Source organism: Jatropha curcas, chromosome 2 (assembly GCF_041381405.1).
Source record: "Jatropha curcas cultivar XTBG-Jc1 chromosome 2, XTBG_Jcur_1.0, whole genome shotgun sequence".
NCBI classification, from domain to species: Eukaryota; Viridiplantae; Streptophyta; class Magnoliopsida; order Malpighiales; family Euphorbiaceae; genus Jatropha; species Jatropha curcas.
Genome location: NC_143152.1, coordinates 4,013,345 through 4,035,994, shown reverse-complemented (window position 1 = coordinate 4,035,994; position 22,650 = coordinate 4,013,345). Strand labels below are relative to the sequence as shown.

Sequence of the window (22,650 nt, the reverse complement as noted above, 5' to 3'; positions counted from 1 at the left end):
TTGAATTAACTGTTGAACTTAATTTTAACAACATGAGATTAATTTAACTGTTGAACTAACTTACCAACATGTGATTAATTTAGAGTTACTTAAGTAAAATAATTTATTTGAAAACACTCGAAAAATATTTATATTTGGAGATATTAAATCCATCTAGAAGAATGCATAAGAGTAATTACATTTATTTATTTATTTTCCCTTCATATACTACATTTATTTTTTTATTCATTGTGAGATCCGAAATAACACTACAGACTATACAATATGGGTAGAATTCACATGAACTTATCAAATTGGTAAAAATACTTTTAGTCAAAAGAATTCGAACTCGAGACCTTCCACTTATCACATAATTCAAGTTATTGAAATTAGATGCAAAGGGAGGAGTCGCGACTGCCTCCTAACTCCAAAAGTTTTTAAATTTTGATCCTGCAAAAAAAAAAAAAAAAATTTATTTAGCCCTTCCAAATTTTGAAAATTTTTTTTCTCTAAAGTATATGAATGATTAGGGTATTGTGAGTAATGAATAGGATGTTCCCAACCTATAATTAGGGCATACATAAGCCCTAAAAATGGCAAGTGTGTGTGATTTCCACTACTATTTATGATGAAAGGAAAGCGCGTAGTTGGAAATATATAAACAAATTGTCATGCCTTGCATAAACCATTACCCGTACCATATCCGCGTTTCAAACCTAATTTCTGATTTTTCTTTCTCCATAATTATTTTATATACCTATTAAAAGGTACCAAAAATAATTACTATATATCTTAATTTATTTTCTACCTTGAAGAGTCAAAATTTTAATGAACCGCAACAAATTTATCAAAATGGCTTATGTCATTCTGTTCGAGATAATTTATATGTAAAGAGAGTTTAAATAAAGTATCGACATACTTTTTGACATTAAAATAAATAAATAACGTCTTATTATAAAATTAAATATTTTTTTATACTTATTATTATGTAATTGCGCGCAAGTAATGTTAATTAAGGGAGAAATGTGAGAAAGGATATATAATAGCCATTTGGAAATCTTATGGCAACCCAGCTGTATTAATGGTGGCTTGCATGATGGAGATGGAATGCACCAAATAAAACAAATCTCCTTCAAATTTCATCAACTTAATTAATTATAATCACTTTCTTTTAGGTTGTTTCACCAAAAATGGAGATTTGAAATTGCTGAGATTTCAGTCCAATTGTACACTCAATGTTCAAATTCTAGTTCCGCTATTGGTTTTGTTCGAAAACAGAAATTAACTTTTAGCATTTCAACTAATTTTATCTGGTTTAGTAACATAATATTTATAATAATTTCTTTTTTAGTATCAGAAGAAAATGAGGATTCAAACTTAAATATATTGTCAGATCGTATATTCACTTACCAATATGCTATGTCTTGGTATGCTAGTATTTACAATAAATTGATTACTATCCAGTCATGATAGATGGGAGTGTGATGTTCGGCTTGGCAAAAAAACACACACTAATGGACTTGACATATCTTCTAAATATAGAGTCAGTTTTGTTATAAAACGTTAAATACTATAACATTCAACATTTTGCAGAGATTAATTAATTTGACAATCAATACCAATTATTTTTTCTTTAATGTCAATTAATTAAGCAACTAATGTCATTTTAAGTTAAACAATTAATCAAACATCTATTTTTACATAATATTTTTAATTTAAATTGCTATATGAACAACTATTAGCTAGCTAGTATATCAGCTAATATCAAACAGACTCTGTTAATTAATTAAGTTCATAGCTCTGAAATTAATTAAGCTAGGAAAAAAATAATATGTAGATAAAAAGGTAAGGGAATCTCAGTTAAAATAGTTAGACTCCGTTTGTTTTCGTAAAATAACTTATAGGAAAATAATTTGCTGAAAAATATTGTCCAAATGACTTATTTTCTGTTGTTTTGTTGTAACATTCAAAATTAGTTAAAAATATTAAAGCTTTTATCTCATAAGACCATAAAAAATATTAATTATAGTAAGATTTTTATAATTTAAAAATTTTATTGTTAAATATGAAAAGAATGAAAAAAAATATATAAATTATGAAAGTCGCCGGTGGTAGTAACTAAAAGTGGTGGTTAGTGGTAAATAGTGATTGGCGGTAGTAATTATGATGATTAATAAATTAAAAAGCATGGATTTATAAGGTTTGTCAATGTCCGCAAAATATTTTTCTCTCGAAAATGAGAAGTTATTTTTCTTAAAAAATGACTTAATTTTCCTTTGACCATGAAAATATTCTTCGTTGACTTATTTTTCTGAGCGCCTCAAATAATAAAAAATTATAAAAAATATTTTCGTTACAAATTATTTTACATAAACAAACGAAGCCTTAATTGGCTTGAAAGTATTCCTTTGTCTCTTGCTTTCGTATTTTAATTAGCTACTATAATTAAGGACTAATCTGCCGGTTGTACAATTAATTGCCACTGCTTACTGTCACTGTTGGAGCTTTCAAAGAGTGCAAATGGATTTCAAAATCAATTTCTCCTTTGATTAATATTAATCAATTAATAGTGTTTTTCATATATATATATATATACTGTCAAGAAGAAGGCAACAAATATTTCTTCTTCGTTTCCGTACTCATTGGCTTTTTATATTTTGGATCCAATGACCCTCCTCAGAAAATGAAACTCAGTTGAGATGAGATTTGGGCATATTGAAAAGGTCATAATTGCAGTTGGCACTTGGCAGGAGAATAGTAACCGTGAGATGTGCACGTGAAGGCATGAAATGATATCTGACGGCAAATGGTTTAGCGCGTCAGCAACAGACTCAGAGAGCGCATACGAGTCTCGTGCCGGCCCACTCTCAGTGCCAAAACTGAAATCCACGTGGCAAAGAGCGTGCAGCCACGGATTCCCTTACCGGGAGTCAGCCAGCCAGCCAACCAACAACTAAAGAGAACCAGTGGACCCCACTGTTTGACGTGGTTGGTTCTCCTGCACGACTCACACCGTATTTGGATTCTTGGAATATTGTTGCAAATCTTTACGAGTGCTTTTCATTTTCTTTCTACTCTCTTCAATATTTCGAAATTCCATTTTAAAATAGGATTTTTTTTTTTTTTTTTTTGAGATGAGTAATTACTCTTCAATATATCTTATTTTCTATTTTTATTGGGTTGAATTCTTCAAATGAGCCGATGTACTTTATAATGTATTTATAATTATATATATATAAAAAAACACATCTTATTGGGAAAAAAAAAAATCTTACTCTATTTTATTTATTTTCTGGAAGAAGGTAGAAACTTGATGTGTAATTAAATTTAATTTTAATTTTGATGGTTGGATATATGTATGTATAATTGAAACTGATTGAAAAGTAAGAAGGTGGGGGACCTTGACTTAGCAAGTCGATGTTCTTTTTAACCGCCCCTCCATACATAACATTCAATTCTTGCTGTTAGAAGAGAAAAATAATTACCGATAGATTAATCACTAATTACCTTGTTAAAACAAATTCTACAAACGATATTCCTATATCCCAATTTGTTTTTTCTTTATTGATCTTTGTTATTGCCAGTCTACATGCATTTAACCTTATAGTAAAATGACTAATAATATAAAAAATTCAAATCTTTTTGAAAGATTATAATTACACCTAATTCTTTTGAAATATATTATTTTATCTATAATTTCAGAAATTAATTTTAATTGTGCCTATTTGGTCAAAATTAAAATGATATATTGCATAGTGCCAAAGCCATCAAGAAGAGAAAAGGGTGCTATTCTTTTATTTGGAATATATAAGTATATATATATATTTGAAATCCAAGGTAAAACAATATATTATCAAAAGATTTTGGTATAATTGCAAATTTTTTTTTTTTTTTGTGTCATTTATTGAATTTTTATTACTCCATTCCCAATATTATATCTTAGTGAGTAATGGGTGAAGTACATTGTAATGATCACATAAGGGTCATTATCCAAAGCAAAGCAAGTAGCTAGTATCTTAATTAACTATACCTTGTTAACACTTTTCAATCCTCGTGCTTAGACAATGAAAATGAGAGGTTAATTAATTGTTGGATAATTAATTTAATTTAATTTTTAATGGGGAGTATAATTTGATTGTGTGTATGTGAAGGGACATAGTAGATAGGATTCTTGACTAATTAGTAATTAGCCACCAAATCATTAATTATCTAAAATAGGATGAAGAAGATGTTGGTGGGAAGATATGTTTTCATTAATCTGCACACCTCAATTTATACGGATAAATAACGTAATTAACTCATAAACTACAGCCTATCATTAAGCTATTTATAAGAGTAATTGATATACTTTACAAATCAGTCTATTATCTAATTATGGTAGAGATAAATGTAGATACTTTCCTTAATAAATTATGAATAAACAAAAGTTTTAATAGGGTTATGTCGATGTCCATAATACAAATTCTATCATTAGTTAAAATTCATAGCTTTCTCACAACAAATGGTAGAAAATTGGATGAGATGAGAAAGGCCGAAAATCGAGTTGGGCTGGGCCCATATCAAATGTCTATTGCAATTCCGTTAGTGAGGATAGGATGTAAGTGGTCGGATCAGCTGACTTCAACATCCATCTTTGTGGTTGAGGAGGAGACTGCCTGCAAATTCTCTTATTATTCTTGCTTTTGTTTTGCGGGGGATATAGGGGTCTTTATAATTGAACAGCCCTAAAACCCAAAGTAAAATTATTATAATTCTTTAAAATTTGAGAATTTGATTTGGCTTTGGCTTGTTAATTTTAATAAACCGAACTATCAGTCAACACCTAACTAAATCAAATCTAAGTATATTCTCATAGGTTCAATTGGATTGAGCACCTTTCGTGGTCCATCTGAATTTGAATTTTTATAAACCTCATCATAGATTTTCATTTTGGCTCAAGAAACAAGTCTTACATTCATTATAGAACATAAACTTAGATTGTTCATATTGTTTCTACCTGGGTGGATAAAATTATTCCAAAATAAGTGCATATAAGATTTTAACTTAATTCAACACAATTGAACTGCCTAAATTACTGAGAAAGCAAATCCAAATTCCTAACAAGTAGTCCAGAACTTGCAACACCTTCATTTTGCAAATTTTTCTAACAATCAAAACTTGTTTTTGTACCAGAACACACCTCTGCTTTGATCAGCATCATCTGGTTCAACGTAAATGCACTCTTTTGCCTCTCTCCACATTGCCTTGAAGAAAGGAGTCCTGTCGAATTGGTAATATTCTCCCAGAATTGGTTTTATGGCATTTGTAGCCTCCATTGCATGATAATGTGGCATTGTAGAAAACAAATGGTGAGCTACATGAGTGTCTGTAATGTTATGGAATACCTTGTTCAAGATTCCGTAATCTCTATCAACAGTTGCGAGCGCGCCTCTCAGCCAATCCCACTCAGAAGAATCATAATGCGGCAATGAAGGATGAGTATGTTGCAGATATGTGATCATAACAAGAAATGCATTCACCACTAACAAAGGTACTCCATAAACGCAAATAACCCAAGCAAAGCCCTTTGCTAGAGCAAGACGGTAGAGACCATAAGTGACAGCAAGAACACCAGCATCAGAAATGAATATCTCAGTTCGCTCGCGATCATTGTAGATAGGGCCATATGGGTCAAAGTGACAGGCAAATCGGTCATAATGCCTGCCTGAAACATTAAATGCTAGGTATAGCGGCCAGCCAAGGGCAAGTGTTATGGTAAGAGTGAATAGGCGGCCTGGTAGGTTGTTAAGGTATTTGGAGAACCAGCGGATGTTGGATTTCTTTTTAGGGACAAATACTTCATCTCGCTCAAGGGAACCGGTGTTAGAGTGATGACGGCGGTGGCTATGTTTCCATGAAAAGTAAGGGACAAGGAGACAGGAATGGAGGAGAAGGCCAACTATGTCATCAAGCCATTGATAGTCACTAAAGGCATGATGCCCACACTCATGTGCTATAACCCAAATGCCAGTGAGGACACAGCCTTGGAGGGACCAGTAAATTGGCCAGGCCACATAAGAGAGGGGTTGAGGAAGGAGGTGGAAGTAATTGGTGGCAACATAATAAAAGATAAAGGCAAGGGTCAGGTCATAAACAACATACGAGAATGAGCGGAGAACAGAACGCTGGAAACAATGAGGTGGGATAGCTTTCTTGACCTGACCAAGTGTGAATGGTGGCTTCGAGTATGGAACTCGTTTCAAGACCTCAGCTTCCAACTTCTTGGGGGAAGGAGGAACAGACATTCTGCCACCGGCACCCATTGTTGCACAACCTGAAAAAATTAAGTAGATGTTGAGTTCCTATATGATGGTATATGTATAAAATCAATTCCCTTAATAATTGGCAGTTTAGGAGCAGATATGTCTCCCAGTGACAAATTACCACATCAACAATCAAACTTCGCACAGTAATGAGCTTAAAACATGTAAAATTTCAACTTCAACCAAAACATGCCAAAATTCAACTTAAAGAAAAAAATCCACTTAATCCTACAGGCATCACAATGATAGAGAGTTCCTTACACAGGCATCAAGATATGAAAGAAACACACAGCATTTGCTGCATAAATGGATCTGTCAATCACTTTTACTGAGTGAAGATGAGAGCATTACACCAATTATAGGTACTTTTTAAATGGTGTAAGGCTAGAATAGCAAATCAAGCACTAAAATCAGAAACAGATGCCGATTAAAATATTGGCACAAAAATTATAGTGTCAGATATGGTATATACTGCGTGGTTTAATATTGGCACAAAAATTATAGTGTCAGATATGGTATACTGCGTGGTTGGTAAACCAAGTATCAGACCGTCTTAATCAGCAAGAAATCCCTTGTACAAGCATCATAGGCATTCTCCCACTTCTGCTGAGTTTGACCAAACAAGAGCCACCATCTGTAAAACCATACAATTGCAAATGAAATTGACTGCCTGCTAATTGACTCAAAGACTGCTCGGGATCCCATGGAAACAGAAACCCCAGTCGGAGATTTAGCAGGCTAAACCTCAAGCCCCTAGGTAAAGGTTAAGGCTTAGCTAGGCTTTGGATGACAAGTGGAGAGTAATCAGGGTCAATCGATCTGTTGCCAATCCTTGTCACAATATATATATATATATATATATATATATATATATATATATATATATATATATATATAATCCATTGATAAAACAGCTCTGTGCATCTGACCAAGACATTATATTAAACATTTTAACAGACTAATCACATACTTTAATGCTGGACCTTCTCCTTGCTAAGTTTTTGCAGATACACCAAAAACTTTTAAGGAAAGAAGTTGTCAGGTCTCCCCTCAACCTCCTACATTGGATTTCTTTTCTTATTGTACTTGTTCTTAATGGAACACGATCCAAATGTTCAATTACCCTTGTCACAAGAGTATATCATATAGCAAAACAACAGTGAAACCTTTACTCAGAGAAGCTAATTATAATTTGTTTAGAAGCAAATGCAAAAATGGGAAAAGTGGAAAGCAGAGGTGAGCCCATGTGCTCGTTAAAGTAGCAGTAGACATCCTCATGTCCCATGTAATACAAGACCAATCACAGAATATGCAGTAAAGATTGACTATTATCACCAAAAAAAAAAAAAAAAAAAACAGTTGGACATGAAAAAGTTTTATTTTTCTTGCTGTTAGTCATTTGTGCCTTATATGGTTATAGTAGCACTAAATATTTTATACAGTGATACTAATGACTAATGATATCCATGGGAACAAGAACATATATATCGCAACAAATAAAAGGTTCTTGAATTGACATTAAAGTGCTAGTAGATGCAATGGTAATAATTTATAATTAGGTGTTGACTCACATTCTGGGGTCTATTTAAAGCACTTACTGTAAAAAATAAGGAGTGCAATTATTGCTTTACCGTGAACTAAATTCTTTCTTTTGGTAAACATCAATTTATTTTTTTCAATGGACAAAATCTAACACATCTGTACAGGAAACTTAAAATCCACCTCAAAAGGCATTAAAGATTTATACCGCAAGAAAATAAGATCCAACTGAGTCCACAAAAGATGAGGATGTGGTCTCATCAATAAAGACAAGAAGCCAACACTACATCCATAATTCCATACTATGGTATTTTGTGGTCACTATAAGCAATTATTCAAGAATAACCAAATTTGGATTGTCCAAACTACTTGAACCCCATTCTACGAGTTGTGGTGGGGTAACCAAGCCATGTGCATCAAGAAAGGAACCTCACTCAATGGATACTAATGAGCCATGATATATGCTATATGACCACATTGTCTGACATGCGATTGACAGCATGTCAAGTCAGATCTAATTGTATAAATTAGATGTTTGATTCAAAATATACACCTAAAAAAATTAAATATCCTACTTATGATAATGTCAAAAAAAAAATATCCTACTTATGAACCTTCCTTAATTATTTGATATACAATCCAAATGACCCATGCAATGACCTGGAGAGTGACAATCATTAAACGAAAATGTTTACATAATCCATTGTTACAGATTAGGGTGGAGCAGGTACAAGAAACAAATCAAATCTTCATCTCTATTCTGGGGAAATTATTAAGTGACTGCAGAAATAGTACCACCTGAAATTATAGCTAAATGATTTCACCTAAATATGAGAAATGGATTCACTGGATGTACCAAATAATTTCCCCTATTTCTTCATATGGTTAGCGCACTAATGACTTATACTGCACACTATAACGCATCCCAGGGCTTTTGGTGCATCTTCTCTTAAAAAAGAAAAAGAAAGGAAAAAAGAAAAAAAAAAAAGATTTCGGCGAGAAAACTGGTCTTACCAAAGTGGCCAACCTTCAATTCATTAACTACTACCTGACATCAACCACCAATAAACTAGAACGCTAGCACACGGCGAACCACTTAAATTAACAGACCAAAAATCATCTTTGACAATGACCGCCTCCCTCGATTCCAATAAATGAGAGACTTGCATGTGGTGGGTTCTACACAACAAAACAGAAATGGGTCCCACTCCACTGACCAGCTGCTGTTCGACGCTAACAAATGATTCATACCCCCTATACAATGACCTAGTTGTACAGTCACAGCTATTGAGGGGCCAAAGCCAACTATTTTGACCGTACGAATTCTGGTGAAGGGAATGATTGCTAGCGAGTGGCAAATTGTTAGGTATAGTTACATATTTTGACAGTAAACTTTTCAAAATAATTAATTATCATACATGTAATACTTTTTTTTTCCCTCTGTTCACAATCCCACCGCAAATGATGTTCGATTAGATAGTAATAGTATATTGAAAGGAAAAGTATTAATGAACCAAAAAAAAAACAAAGGAAAAGTCTTTTACTTTCTCATATTTTATTAAAAAGAGGAGGTTTACTTTCATTTACAAAACCGATTAATATATTTTTTTTAGCTTAATTAGTGTTTCGTAGAGCTAGCCTAATTGAAAAGATGAATTCCTACAATATAAAAAAGAAAAAACAAAAGAAACCAATCAGGAACCCAAAGCAACGAAGTACACAAGAACATTTAACAAATAGTAGGGGTAAGTATTAGAATCAAGATGCCAATATGCTATATATGGGTTCTCTTTTTTCCTATTATTTTTTTTTATAAGCAATTAAGCACAAAGTTTGTTAACAACAAAACAAAATCGCTTTCAGAGTATTCTAATTGAAAAATAAGGCCAAACAGATACAAACAACAGTGTAAATGAAGAAAAATTAAACAAAACTAAGAAATAATAAAAAAAAAAAGGAAGTATCATGCTAAAAACTAATATGGAATACAACTAAATGTGAAAGCATATAGAGCGGAGATCACGTGACCGGCTTCAAGAAAAGGACGACAGTCGACAGATACACGGATCGATTAAACAGAGAGAGCCTCGAGAACAGAGCAAAAGTTTTTTTTTTCTTTCGTAACAAACAGGCAAAAGGTTAATAAACCCAAACAATACTAAAGAAAAAATAAAACAAATTTGAAATAGATTCAATATGGAAACTTAATGTCGAACCAAACCGATAATCTCTAAACAATATTCAAGAAAAAAAATTTTTTTAAAAAGAAGGCTTCAATATGGAAATTGATTTCAATATGGAAACTTAAAAATGTCCAACCAAAGCGACAACTCTCTTCCCAATATTCAAGAAAAATTCAAAAAAAAATCAAAAAATCAAATCTAAAATCGAAAAAGGAAGATCTAACATATCTGTTGCTGGTTTTCGCCTGGATCTAATTTACATTACAGAGCAGAGTTTGATGGAATGGAAAACGAAAACCAAAATGCGAATGCGAAAAATTCGAACCGGCCATAATAAGAACATAAAGGAAAATGACAAAGAAACGCAACAAAAAAAAAAAAAAAAGTGTACCTGAAAGAATCGAAAGCTATCCGCCTCCTGCGTCTCTCTGTGTGGCTATGGCCGTAGAAGGATACCGGCCTCTGCTCAAAAGCATGCAAAGAAGTGGGCGGTACTTAAGCTTGCGCTCCTACCCTATACAGTGGTGTGGGGCCCACCATATGTCAACATGTTGTTTGGACTTTCCGCGGTCTGTCCCTTAGTTAAAAATCGCGACTTTCCTTGCTCATGTATCCTCTCTTTCCTTTAACCTGGTTTATATTAAGGGAAAATTACTATTTTACTCTTATAGTTTGGTAAAATATATGATTTTGTACCCTATATTTTTAAAAATAAATTATGTTATTTTTATATTTTTTTTCTCTATGACACTGTTTAACGCACGGCTAATTTCCATACATTTAATTTTACTTTCACGAATTATTATTTTATCTTTATATTTTTATTAAAGTTAACGGACTCATTTCCGTATATTTTTGTAATTATTGTACTTTTGTGATTTCTTATCTCCTCCAGATATTATTGCTCTATATATATTTTTTGGGAAAATATGTGGTACTTAAATTTTATCTTATTAACACTTTAGTTCTTATTTTTGAAAAATAATTATAATATCACTAAATTTTCATTTTTGTGATTTTTCTGTAAAAAAAAAAAACAATCTAACTATTGATTTTTAAAGCAATTTATCCCTCCATCTTCAATAAATAATTATGGCGTCCATAATTAAAATGTTTTTTCTTAAACAAAAATACTCAAAAAGAGATGGAAGCAAAAGTTAAGAAAGCCATAATTATATCCAATATTTTTGGAATCAAGCCGGACTAGTCAATTTGATCGGTTAAATCACGAATCGGATAGCTGTTTGGTTCGATTATAATGTTAGCTTGGTTTTAGAAAAAAAAAATCAGATGTTTTTGATAAATTCGGAAAATAACTGGATTTTTTGATAAAAAAATATATTTGTTCTTTTTTTTATAGTAAAAATATATTGTTCATTAAAAAAAAAAAGTGTTCTTATTTTTATATGTTTTTAATATGATTTGTGTGTTGGAGGAACTTAAATTTGAGCTTTCAATTTGAAATCAACCATCTAATTTAAATTTATAAATGTTGAATTATTATTTGGTTTTAAATTTTAAAATTATTAGTTAAAATTTTTTCTAGTTATATATATTATTTTATTATATAGGATGAATGGTCAATGAGAATGGTATATTATATATGATAAACTATTGTGAAATAATTTTTGGTACACTTAAAATATGCTTTATTTTATTTTATAAAATAAAAATTGGAAGGACTTTTAGAGCTAGGGGAAGGGACCAGGTCCCCCCTATATCTCTAGGGTATATTTCCCATGTATCTCAATAAATAATAAATAATTAACCTGAGAAAAGAGTCATTTTCAAGAAATAAGTGTTGTGTTGAAGAAAAATTATGTTTGCCACATTAACTTTTTATTTTGAAAATCAATTCACCTGTCATTGTATATTTATATGAATCATTTCCTTGTAACTGACTTCTGTTATTTATATCTTATTTTTTAGGAAACATGGAAAGCATAATGAAATGCTGTAAATAAAATAATTACTTTTTAATGCTTAAAATAAAAATGTTGATAAATATTTACATATATTATAATTTCTATATAAGATCAAGGGTTTAAAAAAAATGTACAAAGCGAGTTCAAAAAAATATTTTATTTTTAAAAAATACATATCAAATTAAAAAAAAATGAAATATGTAATTTGAAGTTGTTATTATTAGGAAAATTACCTAAATATCGCAGGGTATGATCTGGTTGACTTTTTCATATTTTGTAGAAGATATGAAGAGCCAAAAACCTCAAGTTCAAGTATCATCCATCACAAAAGTTATCACCGAATTACTGAATATAATTCAATGAAAAAGGTTATCCTGCTATATAGCTTATATATTTTTCCAATCCATTGGAGATCTTATATGTGTGTATATATATATATATGTAAAAAATATATATCTAAATACTACTTCTCATCCCAAACGAAGAAACATGTGTGCAAACAGGGGTGAGCAACCTTTGGAAAGAATCGAACACCGAACCAAATTGAATTTATTTTTATTTTTAGTTCGATTATTTGATTTTCGACTTCGGTTTTCAATCATTTATAATTTCAATTTTTATATCAATTATTGTAGAACATTTATTTTTTGAGTAAAATCAAATCGATATGTACCAAATGAACTGATCGATTTGGTTCAATTTTTGAACTAACTTCAGTTTAATTCAATTTAAAGGAAAAGCTATTTTCGGTTCTGAACCGAAACCCAGCTATGTTGCAAATAAAAAAAGTATTAATCCCTTACATTCTTAACATGGTATGCGTTTTTTTTTTTTTTTTTCTTTCATTAAAGTTTCAAAATTAGCATTATCTTTTTAAAATTTTTTAACTGTTACATGTTTTGTTATTATATCTGGTTTAATTTTGTTTACAATCACAGTGTTACTTTATCCGATTGAGTTTATTTATGTTTCTATTTATATATTTTTTTTCTGAAAATAAGGGCAATTAATTATACATATATGCCCTTAGTTTTTATATTTAGACCAAATTTCAGAGATGGTATTCTGATAATAATATTAATATTCAGATATTGTACCTAAAAATATAGCCGACCTTGGTTGTACGTAGCTAATGTTGGTGTTGTATTTAATGCCATGACATGAATGTCCATACAATCCTGTCATCATCCCCAGCTAATCCTAATCCTAATCCTAATAATATTAATAATGGAAGCTTCTGCACTTGCAAAACGTGTTTTGTGCTTCTCCTTCCATGTGCAATGCATGCGTTTATTCCATCTATTTGATATATGACATGAATATGACAAATATATATCACCAAGTCAAGCATTAATATACTTTTTTTAACAATTATATGCTATTATTTTAAAATTGGAGCTTACATGTTTCAAATTTCAAGCATTAAAATCTACAATATTTAGAATCTTTTTGGTTGAATTGGTCGTAATTGATAATAATCGATATCGATATCGATAATATTTCTTAAAGCTAATAATGGAAGGAAAGTGTTAGCCTTTGGGTATATGTCATCTCAAATTCTTAGGCTGAATATATATTTTGGTCCCTTAACTTTACCATTTTTGAAACATTTTCAGTTTTGAGATTTCATATCCAAAGATACTTCTTCTTTATACCTCCCCGTATCTTCCCCTATTATCGTTTCTGTTCTTTTCGTGTGGAGATGATCTTTTACCCCTTCAGCCACTAATTAATTTCAAATTTTCCAATTCTTTAACATTTCTTCTCCGCTCAATTTCTAGAGGAAATTCGATTTCAAGCGGTTTTTTGTCAAAAATTCACTGATTCTCTTTATTTACATTGTGGGAAAAGATGAGGTTTATAAGTGTAACGGAACCGTCTTAATATTGCTTTAGGCATATTGAAGTACTTCATACGGTGTCGTTTTAATGGGTTACGATTACTTACTGCCTCACGCGCGTATTTTGTGTACTTTTTGCCCGCTCCATCAAGGTTCGATCAAAAGGGTTACGATTACTTACCGTCTCACTCGTGCATTTTGTATACTTTTTGCCCGCTCCATCAAGGTTCGATCAAAAGGGGCGCGTGTACCTCATAGATGAAGTTTGAGATTGCGAAAAGAAAATGTTTCAAAAAAAAAAAAAGGGGCAAATTGACAAAATTGTTAAAGTTAAGGGGCCAAAATATGTTTTTATTCTAATTCTTACACGTCTTTCTATTTCGACCATATATACATGCATCGAGTACATATATATCTCATCTTAATGATTGTTTGGATGAATAGATGTTATTTAGTCGTGTGGGGTAATACTTTGAGGGAGATGATAGTTTTTTGAAAATTATTTGAAGTGTAAGCATATTTAAAAAACTTAAAATTTTCAAAATTATTCATAATTATATTTATAAATCTTTCACGATAAGAATATTTTCGTAATCTTTATATTAAACATTACTTTCTCTTACCATTCAATCAAACAAAATAATATTATTAAACCATCATTTACTATACTTTTTCCAAAAAAACATTTACTATACTTTTTCATAGCATGCTCTATTATACCTTAATTTGACGATCCCTATCTTCATCCAAACAAAGCGGCGGTCAGTAATTGATGCCGTGAAGGAAGCTTCGTGTAAGTTGAGTTGAGCAGGCAAAGCTTGTGCGGATAAGGAAATGGAAGTTGACTCGAAAGCTACTACCACTCTTTAAAAGGCATTTTCAAAATTCCTTAATCAAGCTCACCGCTTATTGGAGGTCAATTAACTTTTTTCTAGGTATTCAAACAAATCAAAATTCACTTTAAGTAATAGATCCTTATTGAGCAAAACAAGATATTTTTAATATACTTAACTTGTTGTAAGATCGAGTGATAATGAAATATAACCAAAATTAAGTTGACATATAGAAATTTTATTGTTGCCAATTAAAATATTGGTACTTTTAATGTCTCTGATTTAATTACAAATTAAAAACATAAAAATGAAATTTAATTTCTAAAAATTTCCAATTGGATAGTAAAAAATAAGGTAACATATATTAATTAATTTGTTAGTTATCTTTTGGCATACTTGTCAAAATGTAGAAATATCATGCAATTATAATAAAATGTAAAATTGAAAATGTTTTTGTGTAGAGTCGTAAGCTACTTAATAATACTTGTTGCAATCATACCAATATATAGAATGTGTCATTTGTTTTGTCTTATTGATAGCTTATAAAATTTTTAATGAAAAATTTAAATTTATTAATTTAAATTTAATATTTAAAAAATACATATAGGGTAGCTTTCTTTTTTAAATAATATTTAATAAATTGATAATAATTTTTTATGAGGAAGAATTCAAAGTCTGCACGGCTACATCCATTCGTCCATGAATCCAAAATCTACTGTGTGCATTTATTGCAAAATGACTTATATCAAATAAACGTTGATTTGATGAAATATGATATTTCACGTGTTTGCACATACACGTGAAATTAAATAATAAAAACAATTCTCTTGTGAAATATATGCATTTAAGAATCTATTTGATTTATAATTAGTTGGTAAGTTGTGAGCAAAAATAATATAATATATGAATATACGGCTGCATATACTCATTGATCTTCTTATTCTATTTTTCTTTGTCACTTGATGTGATCTATCCATCAATCATGCGTTTATTCTAAATAATGCTATATTATATTAATATTAGGTACAATATATAATTTAATTCTGAATTTTGATAAAAAAATTCTGAAATATTTAAAATTTAAAATCTATCTTGTGCACTTTTTCATACTATTAATAATAATTTTAAAAACAATCTATTATTTAATGGATGGCTCAAGATTATCTAGCTGTAATTATCAATCTGTAGATGAGATCCTCATATTTTTGGAGTATATTATTTTGATCATCATCAAAATTTTGGTACATGTTAATTTATTTATCACATATATGTAATTTATTTATTTATAATAAATAAAAAAATACATATATGTTAAATAATTAATTACCAGTATCGAATTATGTTTTCATTATAAAAAAACTTTAAAAAATTCATCGTATGATACTCTCTCATTTTTTTTATATAAGAAAATTTTATATTTTAAATGCTCTTTTTATATAAAAAGTTTTTTCTAATTTGGCAATTTTGAAAATAATATTAATGTGAAAAATCTATCTAATCTGCTTAGTTCTTTGTTAAAATAGTGACAGACAAACAATGCTATTTAAAAATTAAATTTTATCGTGAAAATTTTATTTTATTAGTAGGTATAAGTGGATGAATATGTAGTCCATTATTTCAAGTTGACATGAACATGCATTAAATGGATTGCAACTCTCAACCAAATAACTCAAACTTTTAAATAGCTCAAAATAAAAATAATTAATAATCATCAACTTCTATCAGTGTTATCGGTCACAGCTTACCAAACATCATTAATTAAAAAAGGGTTACCAACTTTTAAATATTTAGCAGTGATTTTCTTTGACAACTTAAAACCTCTCTTCTCTTTTTTTATGGGCGGCCACCGGTGAGCTCTTACCGGTGGTTGCCCCTTTTCTTTTTTTATTTGGTTTTTTTGCGAATAATTCTCTGAATTATTGTCGCACATATATTGAAATTTATTGTCACTCATATATTGAGATTTTGTCTCATATCTAGTTATGAGTTATTTTTTGTCACTATTATAGTAATTTTGTCCAGCGTCTTTTATTATATGAATAGTTATGCAGAAAAAAGTGCAAATATCATCTCCAATAGAAGGAAGAAATTTAAAGATAATCAGATCAGGTTTATAGAAAAACTATGAAGTCGAACAGTGATCATAAATAGTCACAAAGTGGAGCCAGCGATCCCCTATGACAAAAATATTATAATTTGTATACAATTTCCAATTAATGAAATTCTAGTTTGATTTTTCTTTAAAAAAAAAAAAAAATTACCAAACATCTACAAATTAATTGTTATATATAAGTCAACCGAATTAAATGCTATCTTGAAATCCACCACAGTTAGTTGTATGTTTCTTATAGTGATTTTCTAGGATCATTAATTTTTGATAAGGAATGGATGTGTATTTTTGTGATGTTAGCCTTTTTCATAAATATTATATGTTGGCTTGATTGGTGTACGGGACAACATAAACTAGGTATAACCAAGTCCTATATGCATGTGTAATAATATGTAATATTTATGTCTCCGGTTATATCAATTTGATTATGTATAAATATGATTAACTACTAAAATTAATTTTGTATAATAATTCACACTCATTTATATTAATAATAACTAGAGTTGTACATAATCCATACTAACCTAATCCAACCCGGTGGGTTTAAAAATATAATGATTGAATTGGACAAGTCATTTTTATAATTCACGCATTGGATTGGTCATGGATTCACTAGGTAAATCCGCAGACTCGCCTCTGCATGTAAAATTATCATATGTGTGTGTATATGAGTATAATTATAAATTATTTTAGTTAATTCAATTTAATTTTAAATAAAAATATTTAAATATTTAGTACTACTTACCTTTAAAATTATTATTTTTATATAAATTTATTTTGAAATATTGTTAATGGAACATATTGTAGTTTAAAACTTCTATAATTATGTTACTAATTTTTAAATTTTATTAGTTATATTTCTTATTAGAAAATTTAATTTTCAAATATTCTTGCTTATTATTACTATTGTTGTTATTATTATCAAAAACTATTTTAAAATGATATTATTGGAATGTCTTGCGGTTTGTAAAAATTATTCTATAATTATATTTTAAGTATAACTAATTTTGTTGGTTATTCCTTTTAAATAATTATATTTTAATTTTGACTCGCGAGCTCATTCAGTTGATAGGTTGAGTTGGATAAAAAATCATTGATCCGCATATACAAGTTGAGTATTTAAATTGGCAAATCCGATCCAATTCGATTATAACAACAAATTTTTTAAATTTTTGTTTTGACTTTTTATTTGAAAATATTGACTTAATATGTGGTTATACAGTTTTAAAAAGAATAATTCTTACATTTTAAATTATTAAATAATCGTTAAATCGATCTAACTTTATAAATTTAAATATTTAATCTGTCAATTAAAAAATTTAATATATATAATTTTACAAATTAAAATATTAAGTCAAAATAGAAATTGAAGACGCCATAAAAAATTTCCGTAAAAAATACAAACATAATTTAAATTCAGCCATTATAAATATCAAGTGGTTGTTAGGAATCTTTGGTATATCACGATTCACATGGGATGGAATTGATGTCTGTCGGTTCAAATATACCGTGTTTTTATGGCTGGTTTTTACGTTTCGTGCAGGGCACCATTGACCTACATCACAAGCCAATCTAAAAATATGTACAAATGACGTGTACATTAATATTTTCATTATCATCATAAACAGTACGAAATATACGGAATTTACTTATACTCAATGTGTGATATTAAATTATTTAAATAGTTTTTGTTTAAAGTAAAATTAATAATATTATTAACTGAAAATCAAGAGAAACGAAAACTTTAATACTTTTTTTTCAGAAAAAATTATTTCTGATTTTCAGTAATTTTATAGATGGTCTTTTAATATTTTTAAAACGTAATAAGATCTATTATATTTGTAATGTTGGACAGAAAAATAGAAAATGATGTGATTTCTATTGTGAAAATCTTTAATAGCAACCCAAAGTTAAGATTGGTGTTTAAATAAAATAAAAGGCAACTGAATTAAAGTTTGATTTTGAGAAAGTACAACACAATTAATTAGATAATAATTTAAAAAATATTTTGAATAACGCAAATATTTTGCTTCGGTATTTTCAATTAATTTTTTTTATTATATAAAAAAATTAAAATGTTTTAATTATAAGACTATAAAAACATATTAAAATTTATTATTTTAAAATTTTGTTATTAAATATGATAACTGGTGCTAGCTTCTGAGTTCTTCTGATGACAAGTGGTGGTTATTGTATTGGCAAGTGATGAATGATGACTTGTTGATTCACAGTATTGCTCGATGATAACGAGTATAATAGTAAATATTCATTTATAAAATTATTATAAACATAACAAGAGGATGAAGACCACCTCTTATACGTGTCAAATACCAGCTGGAATAAATCATTACGTGTCGTAATATTTAGTACCCAATAAACACCTGTCCGATGCCAAATCACGTGAAGCGTAGCCAACTGTCATTAAAGCTCAGACCTTGATCAGACCAGAGCAAAGCAACCAATGAGTCCTTGTTGTTCTTGGGGTGGATCAAGTTATGGAATGGAAGGAGAATCGGAGACTGAAAGAGAAAGACCATTTAGTAGTAGACCGGCATGTTGTCCGTCGTCATTTCAACTCCCATTAGACTCCTTTCTTTTACTTGTATCAATCATTTCTCTACTTTTATTTCTTCTTTTTGGTTTTCAAAACCAAAGAATAGCTTTCCAAAGAAAACTAGACAAAGTTAAAAGAATTACAAAAACCAGGAAACTAAACGGTACTTGTTATCACAAGCCGTAGAAAAACTTGATATTACTCTGAAAAAACTAGAAGACAAGATCTCTACGTTACAAGTAGAAAAGAACACCAAATCCCAATTACAGTTAGATTTCCCTCATTTCACAGGCACTGGACCGCCATTAGAGTGGCTTAATATAGTTTCTCAGTTTTTTAATTTCCATGGAATTCTTGAAAAACAAAAGGTGGGTTTAGCTTCATTTCATTTAGAAGGGGAAGCGAGCCAATGGCTTCCATGGCTGCAAAGAACGTACATGGGAGGTTTTCAAACAAGAGTTAATTTCTAGGTTTGCAGAAGTTGAATATCAAGAATTTGAGGAAACACTGTTAAAAGTGAAGCTAACCGGTAGTTTAAAAGACTATAGAAAAGAATTTGAAAGGTTAAGTAATCGGGCCGTGGATTAGTCTGAAAAGGAGTTGATTAGGAAGTTTATAAGTGGACTTAAAGAGGAATTAGAAAATGATAATAGAATTTCTAAACCTAAATCTCTTCGTGAGACAGTTGAGATGGCTCGTAGCATGGATGAAAAACATTCCCGCTAAGGCCATGCATCTGGCTCTGGCTATGGCTATCGCTATTCTAGTCCAAGTTACTAATGGCCCAAACCTAGGCCTGTCTCATGAATATGATGTTTGTATATATGGATAACAGTTACTTATAGGAGTTGCTCTTTCCACTCATGTGATTTGTTTCCTACAATGTGTTGGCATGTATGTATTATCATGTTTGTCATGTGATATACAGAATTTCCTATGTAAATGCAATACAAACGCTCTTCATGGAAATAAGATTGATATAAAACACAAATCTTTAATAATAAAAATTATGACTTTTTTTTTTGTTACGGTTTGAAAGATCAGATAATTTTTTCTTCCACTCACTAAATTTGTGAAAATATATGTACTCCAAAACTATACTCTTTATCTAAATGGAAAGAACAATCAGATGATATTTTTGATAAATTACAATTTTAATATGACTGGAGAGCTACGATCTTTGCATAAACGAGGAGACCTGATTCTGATAAATTACGAGAATAACATAAATCTTATAAATTAAAAAATATATATTTATTAAAATGCAGTTGTTTAATTGAAATGGATAAGATGGATAAACCTTCATCTTCAAAGTTTTTCATAGGCCGAAATTTGCAGGTCCAACTGCCCGAATAGCAAGACCGATGGAGCAACATGGCGGCTTCGTGTCGCAACACATCTTAGAGAACTCGCCACGTATACCTAACCGCCCCAAAAAAGAACATGTCTAAAGCTATCTGCATTCCACGTGGTATACGAAAGAAGTAGAGTCATTAATTGGACTCCACGTTTCATTTTTTGCTTATACGTGTCGACACTGCAGGAGCTCTTCAGTGTCTAAACTATATCTATATAATACATGAGCTCTGGAACGACGAAGACAATGCGTAATTGAATAGCCAAGTGAGTGATTGAATTTGAATAGCCAAGTGAGTGAAAATGGAGTCGCTGAAGGAAACCGCAGCTAACGTTGGAGCCTCTGCTAAGGCTGGCATGGAAAAAACCAGAGCAGAGGCGCAAGAGAAGGTTGATCCTCTTCACATGTTTGTTCTTTTTTTACATCTTTTTTTAGGTAAGTAATCATATTTTGTGAATGGTGTAGGTGGAGAGAATGTCAACACGTGATCCAGTGCAGAAGGAAATGGCGAGAGAGAAGAAAGAAGAGAGGAAAACGGAGGCAGAATTGCGGAAACTAGAAGCGCGCGAGGATAACGCAGCGGCGAGGCAGGCAGCCAAGGCTGGTGGCCATGTACAGTACACAACTGCTGGTCCGGGCGCTCAAGGCACAACCGAAACCTATACCCATTCAACAACTGGGACAACCGGTTACCCTACAGGGACCCAGCAAATGTCGGCCATGCCTGGACACGGCACAGGGCAGCCATACGGTGGAGAGGTGGACCCAACGGGTTTGACCAGGACTCGCCCATCTGGGTTGCCCGGAGACACCACTGGCCATAACCCACGTGTGTAGGGCATGGCATGTGCTTTAGCTCCTGTTATGTAATATATCTATGTTTTCTGTTTGGTGTCTTTTTCTTGTTAAGCAATTCCAGTTGAATAAAAGGTATCTTTTAGTAGATATTTTATTTATAAATTTTTCTAAGATTTTTCTCATGTCACAGACATGGCCATTTTTATGACTTGCTTCGAGTCAAAATTGAATCTGCAGAAGAATTGGTCACAAACAGTGACAGTCAACAACGAATTTTAAAATAAACAACGCATTCGGAGTACTATAAATTTTAAGGGAAAAATTGTGATATGAAAGGACTAAATCCGAGTCTTTCTGGTTGTTCTACAGAAACTCGCACAACATAACATAATATTTTTTCCGCCCCAAAAAATAACGGACACTCAACGTAATATACATTTCAAGTGTATTATTAGAAATATCCCTTTTAAATATCAAAAATATAAAAATTAAAATTTGCGTCATAATTTATTTCTTGAAAATATAAAAATTTCCATAACTTTAAATTGAAATTTTAATATTTTTAATTTTCATATTATAATCAAACGATAAGAAAACATGAGTTAATTGAAAAATTGAAAACAAAACGGAATCTCGGGTTTTCAAATATTCGGTGATTGGATTTTGGTGGGTATCATTTCAATTCCTCAAAGGATGCCCACAAACACGTGTGAATCGATTTTAAAATTTTCGGATGATCGAGTGACCTTAATTCTTCAATTTTCGAAGGAAATAAGCATGAAAATGAACCTCTTGTTCATCGTCTTGGAAAACAATAGCCACACAGAAGTTGGTATTAAATTGGGGCTCTAATGAAGACAATTTGGTTGTTGCTCATAAAAGGCTTAGTTCAAGATTAAAGGAATTGCTTCATTACAGTAATTCTTGATCATTAACTATTATATATATGGCTTACAATTAATTTTGATAATAGCTTGTTCATATTTTTTCCAGAAATGTCATATTCTACTACTCATAATACCTATCCCACCCACCCACCCACCCACCCTAATACACTATTCAAGGTAAGCATGTGAGCACTATGATACCATGCAAACACACGACCAAACTTAAATTATCTTCCAAATTACCTTCAAAATTTACAATGTGAAGCATTAAAAAAAATAAAAAAAAATAAAAAAATAAAAAATGTTCTAAATGCAGGGTATTGTTGCACATTGCAAAATGTCA

The 22,650-nt window shown here is 30.6% G+C and overlaps 2 protein-coding genes across 3 annotated transcripts; one reads left to right on the top strand and one right to left on the bottom strand.

Annotated features, from left to right (window-relative positions):
- Positions 1-4,989: 4,989 nt before the first annotated feature.
- FAD2 (fatty acid desaturase 2) lies at positions 4,990-10,609 on the bottom strand. Of its 2 annotated transcripts, XM_089717137.1 has the most exons (2): positions 10,395-10,609; positions 4,990-6,292 (listed from the first exon to the last, which is right to left on the bottom strand). In XM_089717137.1, the coding sequence occupies exon 2, from the start codon at positions 6,279-6,281 to the stop codon at positions 5,130-5,132; it is 1,152 nt and encodes a 383-aa protein (XP_089573263.1). In that variant the 5' UTR covers positions 6,282-6,292; positions 10,395-10,609; the 3' UTR covers positions 4,990-5,129.
- A 10,244-nt stretch (positions 10,610-20,853) lies between these two features.
- Positions 20,854-21,567, top strand: LEA4-5 (Late Embryogenesis Abundant 4-5). Its single transcript, XM_012232372.4, has 2 exons — positions 20,854-21,011; positions 21,088-21,567. The coding sequence occupies exons 1-2, from the start codon at positions 20,925-20,927 to the stop codon at positions 21,457-21,459; spliced, it is 459 nt and encodes a 152-aa protein (XP_012087762.1). The 5' UTR covers positions 20,854-20,924; the 3' UTR covers positions 21,460-21,567.
- The last annotated feature ends 1,083 nt before the right edge of the window (positions 21,568-22,650 follow it).